The 7500-nt window shown below is 46.7% G+C and overlaps 2 protein-coding genes across 2 annotated transcripts in view; one reads left to right on the plus strand and one right to left on the minus strand.

Annotated features, from left to right (window-relative positions):
• Window positions 1-1954, minus strand: part of mettl23 (methyltransferase 23, arginine) — a 6252-nt gene extending 4298 nt beyond the window's left edge. Inside the window, exons 1-3 of the mRNA XM_062525778.1 lie at window positions 1483-1954; window positions 1185-1289; window positions 1-174 (exon numbers count right to left, since the gene is read on the minus strand). The exon at window positions 1-174 is cut by the window's left edge and continues 64 nt beyond it. Of these exons, the coding sequence (XP_062381762.1) occupies window positions 1-174; window positions 1185-1289; window positions 1483-1578 (375 nt within the window). The 5' untranslated portion in view covers window positions 1579-1954. The remainder of the gene's footprint in view (window positions 175-1184; window positions 1290-1482) is intronic.
• A 353-nt stretch (window positions 1955-2307) lies between these two features.
• The window catches only part of jmjd6 (jumonji domain containing 6, arginine demethylase and lysine hydroxylase), a 20480-nt gene continuing 15287 nt past the window's right edge, over window positions 2308-7500 (plus strand). The window contains exons 1-2 of the mRNA XM_062525779.1: window positions 2308-2436; window positions 4766-4963. Coding sequence (XP_062381763.1) covers window positions 2308-2436; window positions 4766-4963 — 327 coding nt within the window. The remainder of the gene's footprint in view (window positions 2437-4765; window positions 4964-7500) is intronic.

The following is a 7500-nucleotide window of genomic DNA, read 5'->3' on the forward strand; positions in this document are numbered from 1 at the left end:
AGGCGACACCTGTCCCCAGGTGAGGCCCACCACGCTCACCTCCCGCAGCCCGTTCACCTCGCAGGTGCGCCGGCAGTTGTCAAGGCAACGGGGGAGCTCGGCGCTGTCGGAGAGGATGACGGCGGAACCACACTTGGCAGCGACGGCACCCGGCAGACTCACCCCCGCGCCAAGCTGCGGCACGCCACACAACGCCATGGTTACACAGGAAGTACTGACGGACACAACACCATCGCCACCCACACACACACACACACACACACACACACACGAGGAGTCTCACACACACACACACGAGGAGTCTCACACACACACACACACCCACGGCACCAGGCAGACTCACCCCCGCGCCAAGCTGCGGCACGCCACACAACGCCATGGTTACACAGGAAGTACTGACGGACACAACGCCATGGTTACACAGGAAGTACTGACAGACACAACCTCATCGCCACCAACGCCATCATCTAATCACACACACACACACCTACACATCACACACACACACACACTCACACACAGATATACACACACTCACACAGATACATACACACACACACATCTACACACACATAGAGCGCACACAGATACACAGATCCACACACACACACACACACACACAGACACATACTCACACAGATACACAGATACACACACACACACACACCCAATCCATCCTCTTAAGTATTAACTAGGGCTGTTGCTCCTCTGCAGACCATTTGATTAGAAGCGATCACTCCATCACAGATCTATCGCTGACCTTATAATGTCATCTTTAATCTCTATTGTCTACACAACTATGTGCTCAACCTGCACTCGGTATTTAATGCTTCTTTGCACTTCTGCTTGGATGTCAACTGCATTTCATTGGCTCTGTACATGCTCTGATAAATCACAATAAAGTTGAATCTAATGTAATGTAATCTAATCTAATGTAATTCTGGCTGACCCTCGAGCCGAGAGGTCACTAAGGTCAGAGACGTCTGGAGGGCTGCACTGCTGACGCTGGAGGAAGAGGGGGAGATGATGAGGAGTCGGAGTCACACACACACACACACACACACACACTCACACCGAGGAGTCTCACCTCAAGGACGGTCTTGTGCTGGATCTCCTGCTGCTGGGTCACACACACACACAAACACACACACACACACACACACACTCACACCGAGGAGTCTCACCTCAAGGACGGTCTTGTGCTGGATCTCCTGCTGCTGGGTCCAGACGTACTGGGCCAGAACCACAGCACAAGGCCAGACGTACATGCCGTACTGAGGGTCCAGAACCTGCCCACACCAGGACACACAGCACCACAACACACCAGCAATGGCACATTTCAGTGAGAAAAAGCTGCAACGCATCACTGAATATCTTGGAATATGAATAGCCCACACAGTAGTATTACAAAGAAAGGAATAGAAGTTATGGTTTATTATTTATTATCTAATTATGGAAGATTATAATTAGGAAAATAAAAACCTCTGGGATTGACACAGTGAGGGAGTGTAGTGTGCCCTTGTTTTCTTCGAAAGTGAATTCTTTGAGGGCGAGGTCTGGATTCTCGGGCGAACTCATAATCTCTTGAGACGAAGAATGTCAACAGTGACCTTTACTTCAACACAGACTGGACGTCGTTAAAATTGCGATTATCTCCTACACAACACAACAATGTATCCTCTCTTCTGTCTGTCAAGAAGCGTTTCATCCATCCGGCCCATGTGGAACACCAGCGTCTCTTTCGCGCCGACTAACCTTAGCGCCGGTGGGCGTTTCTAGAACGTTTGAGCTTGACAGTGGCGGGAATGTACGCGTGTAGTCCAATCACGTTATCACAGTCGTAGAAGCGACGTTGGATTTGGCCAATGAAATTCGCGGAACCCAAAGGAGGGTGGTTACAAACCCAGGAATGGCATTGTCAGTTTAGGTTGTGCTACATTTACCACAAGCCAGTTACGCAAAACACTTCGAAAAGTACGCCTGCACATTGTTTGTTCGAATAAAATTGGCGACCATTTACCGTTACTTCCACGGTTTAGAAACAGGCGTGTTGTGGACGGGACAACACGAAATTGCTTCACATGTGTTTACGAGTCAATTGGCAATCTTATCATACCTAGCTGCCCAACTTCAGAGGCTGAACTGACAATTCGCACCTAGGTTAGCGTTGGTAGCTAGCCAACCAGCTAGCAGACAAGTAGCCTACTGAATTCACATTCCGCTGTGAGAGGCTAGCTATTAAGCTAGCATTTGCTAACACAAGTCTAGGGAGGGAAACCGACTGTAAAACGCCATTTCCACGAAGGAATGAACCACAAAAGTAAGAAGAGAATCAAAGAGGCGAAGCGGAGTGCCAGACCCGAGCTGAAGGACTCCACAGATTGGATAAAACATGACTACTACGAGACTTTTGACGTCTCGCACCGGACAGTGAAGGTAACAGCGACTATCAATCTGTGTCGCAAGCTAACCTGCTTTCTTGCTATCTAATAACAACCAACAACGATTAAATCTTCGCCATACGCTTTACATATCCATTCTCTCCCATGCAACCAAGCACTAACATGTAGAATTTCACATGGGTATTTGAAATAACGTCCTGACATCGCATGCCGCTTGGCTTGCAGTAGAAGAAGTGACAGGCGAGAAGACCTGTAACGTGTGTGTGTGTCCAGCTAGCGGCTACGTGACTGATCTCCTAGGCACTGATGGAGGCTCCACACGCCACCGGAGCAGACTCCAGATGACTAGCGCTACAGACAGAGGAGCTAGTTAACAAAACTCACTTGCTCTCTGTTTCAGTCCAAACGCCTCATTGTTCTGACAAATTAAACACGTTGGAAAGACATTTTAAAAGTCTGAAAGAATATGATTTTGTCTACTTGTTGTCATAACGCTGTCTGTGTCAAGCAACTGACCTACAAGTCACATTTTAAGATACCAATTGTTAGCTGGGCGAAATCTCAACTGGCAGTGGGTTCACCTGTTGTTGAAGGTGACAATCAGTGTATGTCAAACTGTATTATTCGAGAGTCTGTACCCTCTGTCAGCCAATGTATGATTGGATAAACCAACCGAACCTAAAGCGCATGTGATATGAAGAAGATCCATAAACTTGTTGACCAGAAATGGTATTAGCGGTCGACATTGAGCTAAATGGGCCTCTGTCTCAGCATAGGCCAAATGCATAAACACTGACATGATATATTAAGCATGAGATGGAGCTTTCCTAGACAGAGGCGCCTGCCTGTTGCTCGGCCACATATTCTGTGTTGACCTCAAATGACCCTAATAATTCATTATTTGCCCCTGTTCACGACTAGGGAGCCCCTTGAGTGATGGGACATGGGCAATCGTATACTGTTTTGCGTTTGCAATGCGTGTTTTAACCGCTGGCTGGCAAATTAAACTTCTTGTGTCTCGGTTCTCACACGAGCCCAAAAGTAGTTCAGCTGGAGATCTGCGGACGTCACACAGGTCCGCTAAGTAGTTCTGTCTGCCACGCGCTCCCGGTGCGACTAAAAATACCCGTGCCCAGTCGGGGCCGGTGCACAGTCGAGGTGCTGGCCGCGGCCAGAGATAGACCCGTCACTGGGTCGCGCTGTCCTACCGTCACGTAGTCCCCTGAGAGACACACCTATGATGACGGTTAGAAGTTAACTCTCCTCTGCTACAGATTTCCGTACCACGCCAGATTGACTGCCAAGACTGTCTGCCAAGACTGCCACTGACCTTCCCCTTTATTATATGGATTAGCCGACTGTAATGAGCCGTCTCTGAAGACGCTATTAATATCCAGGTCCAGGAACTTGATTGGTGTTAAAGACAATTAGTGTTGTACCTAGATTGGTCGTGTGATCTGTTAACCCAAGACACGAAGGCCCAAGCTGTTCTTGTAGTGAAGTCACTGAACAAGTCCTCCTACTCTACATAAAAAATAAAGAGAAGAACCTGTCAGATCTGTGTGTATTGGAGACAGGTGTGTGTGTGTGTGTGTGTGTGTGTGTGTGTGTGTGTGTGTGTGTGTGTGTGTGTGTGTGTGTGTGTGTGTGTGTGTGTGTGTGTGTGGAAGGAGGGTTCCCAGTGGTATGTGGAGATCACTTTGTTCTTTCAGATGCCATTAGGTGTGACTGGCATATACTAGAGTGCAAAGTTTTCTCTCTCTCACTCGTCCTTCCTCTGTCCCTCCCTCCCTCTCGCTCGCTCTTTCGGTGTGTGTGTGTGTGTGAGAGAGTGTATAATATGTGTGTGTGTGTGTGTGTGTGTGTGTGTAATGTGTGTGTGTAATGTGTGTGTGTGTGTGTGTGTATGTGTGTGATTTGTGTGTGTGTGCAGGATAATGTGGAGCGTGCGGACGCGCTGCGCATCACGCCTGATGAGTTCATCCAGCGGTATGAGCGGCCCTATAAGCCCGTGGTGCTGCTCAACTGTGTGTGTGTGTGTGTGTGTGTGTGTGTGTGTGTGTGTGTGTGATGTGTGTGTGTGTGCAGGATAATGTGGAGCGTGCGGACGCGCTGCGCATCACGCCAGATGAGTTTATCCAGCGGTACGAGCGGCCCTATAAGCCCGTGGTGCTGCTCAACTGTGTGTGTGTGTGTGTGTGTGTGTGTGTGCAGGATAATGTGGAGCGTGCGGACGCGCTGCGCATCACGCCAGATGAGTTTATCCAGCGGTACGAGCGCCCCTATAAGCCCGTGGTGCTGCTCAACTGTGTGTGTGTGTGTGTGTGTGTGTGTGTGTAATATGTGTGTGTGTGTGTGTGCAGGATAATGTGGAGCGTGCGGACGCGCTGCGCATCACGCCAGATGAGTTTATCCAGCGGTACGAGCGGCCCTATAAGCCCGTGGTGCTGCTGGGCTGTCAGGAGGGCTGGCCTGCCAAGGACAAGTGGAGCCTGGAGCGCCTCAAGAGGAAGTACCGCAACCAGAAGTTCAAGTGTGGAGAGGACAACGAGGGCTACTCGGTACGTACACACACACACACACACACACACACACATTACACACACATATTACACACACACACTACACACACATACACACACACACACACACACACACACACACATTACACACATTACACACACACATACACACATACACACACACACACACACACACACACACACACACATATACACACACACACACCCATATTACACTCACACAGCGAAGGGAACTCGTTAAGCACTTACTTAGAGGAAGATGAAGTACTAAATCGAGTAGTACCTGGAGTGTGTGTGTGTGCGTGCGTGTGTGCGTGTGTTTATGTGCGCAGGTGAAGATGTACTACATCGAGTACCTGGATGAGTGTGTGTGTATTGATATGTGTGTGTGTGTGTGTGTGTGTGTGTAATGATATGTGTGTGTCTGTGTGTATTGATGTGTGTGTGTGTGCAGGTGAAGATGAAGATGAAGTACTACATTGAGTACCTGGATGAGTGTGTGTGTAATGATATGTGCGTGTAATGATATATATATATGTGTGTGTGTGTGTGTGTGTGTGTATTGATGTGTGTGTGTGTGTGCAGGTGAAGATGAAGATGAAGTACTACATCGAGTACCTGGATGAGTGTGTGTGTAATGATACGTGTGTGTGTGTGTGTGTGTGTGTATTGATGTGTGTGTGTGTGTGTGTGTGTGTAATGATATATATGTGTGTGCAGGGTTTCCCCCAGAAAATTTGTTAGTTAAGGTGGTGTCTGTCCAGGGGAAGGGGGCGTCGCCGTAGCGTCCCCGCCACATCGCCGCCACTGCCCTCGATGGGGGGGGGGGGGCTCGAGACCGTTGGTTGAACTGCAGCCGAGACCGAGTGACAACGGCCGAGTCTTTTAGGAAGCAAGTCTGAGTCGAGACTGAGTCTTAAAGGAGTCAAGGTCGCATCAAGACCAACCAAAGAAAGAGGTTTTCATAATTTACATCACCAAGGATCATATAACAGTTCAATTCCCAAAGGGTAGAGATTGTTGGCTACAGGAGCAGTCTAGCACACACTTGTCTAAATAACTTCTTTTCTGATTTACTTTAAGACAAGGAGGTCAGCTGAAGTAAAAAATTAGTAGGCTGTCAGCATTTCATTAATGTTGAAAATGTTGAATTTTGACACTAATGACAGCAATATACCTGGATTTCACATTCATTGTATCAGATTTAATTGAATCAGCAACCAATTAAACATCATTAACACAATTTAGACAATATTATACCTTAAAAGTTTACAACTCCAATGCAGGGCCTTTTGTATCTTTCAAAACCTTTGCACTGCTCAGCATAGCACCATAGGATATATTTTAAAGCCAGTCAATATTATAGTATTCTATTTAAACCAAGAATATTTGCAAATTGCAATGGTGGATATTTTAGAATATATCATGAAATAAAGATGAAACTGTATGAAAATGTAACATTGCGACTGTATGGTATAGTTAATGAATTGTGATTTAGTAGGCTAAAGCTGCAATTCTTTGATTGAAGCTGTAGGCCTTTATTGTGCGTGCCTGTTGCTCATATAGCCTAAGAGAGCCGGAACGTTTTTAATGGTTTTTAAAATATAATTAGCGAGATCGTACCGCATTGAACACTAATATTTTGTCACTAGCAACCAGATCTGTGATCTGTCAAATACAGTTGCATGTTCAGCTCTGAACAAAAACATCCAGGAATTATTTCTACAAAACGGAAACATGCGGGCCCGGTCGGGATGAATGAAACTGGCATGGGAGACAAGAGGCTATAGTTTAAAGTTTAAACTAGCCTGTGTAAACCTCAGACAATTTACAACACGTGAATGAATAGCCGTCACAAGTTGTTGTTAGCTGTAGGCTAGATGGCACAAGTATTTGTCACAACAAATTACAAGATGCAGTGGGCTATGCATTCATAGTAGACGAGTGATTAAAAAAAGAAAAGATAAAGCGCTCAAAAGTGTTATGCCGCTCATCCCACACATTTGGTAGATTCAACGGAGAACCATTCCTGTGAGAGTCGTCAAATCTAGCTAGGTTTAGGCTATTTGTGTTCGCAGTCACTCTGAGATATGCGTGGCAGTGGCACCTGACCTGATATCAAATACTCATGCTGAATGAGCGCGTCGCCTGTGCGCATAGGCCAACTCGATTTTGAAAAAGTTTATTTTTGTATGCGTTCTACAGAGAAGGGAGACTAGCGGCTACGGTTTGGAATGACATGGAGAAAACATGACAGAGTAATACGGCGAATATCACTATACATAATATATTTATTTATTTATTTATTTATTCATTTATTTATTGAAGACGCTAGTTAAGGCGGCAGCCCTGTGTTGTTAAGGCGGCCGCCTTAGCAGGAAAGCGCTGCGGGAAACCCTGGTGTGTGTGTGTGTGTGCAGGTGAAAATGAAGATGAAGTACTACATCGAGTACCTGGATGAGTGTGTGTGTAATGATACGTGTGTGTGTGTGTGTAATGATATGTGTGTGTGGGTGTGCAGATGAAGATGAAGTACTACATCGAGTACCTGGATG

Source organism: Sardina pilchardus, chromosome 22, assembly GCF_963854185.1.
Source record: "Sardina pilchardus chromosome 22, fSarPil1.1, whole genome shotgun sequence".
NCBI classification, from domain to species: Eukaryota; Metazoa; Chordata; class Actinopteri; order Clupeiformes; family Clupeidae; genus Sardina; species Sardina pilchardus.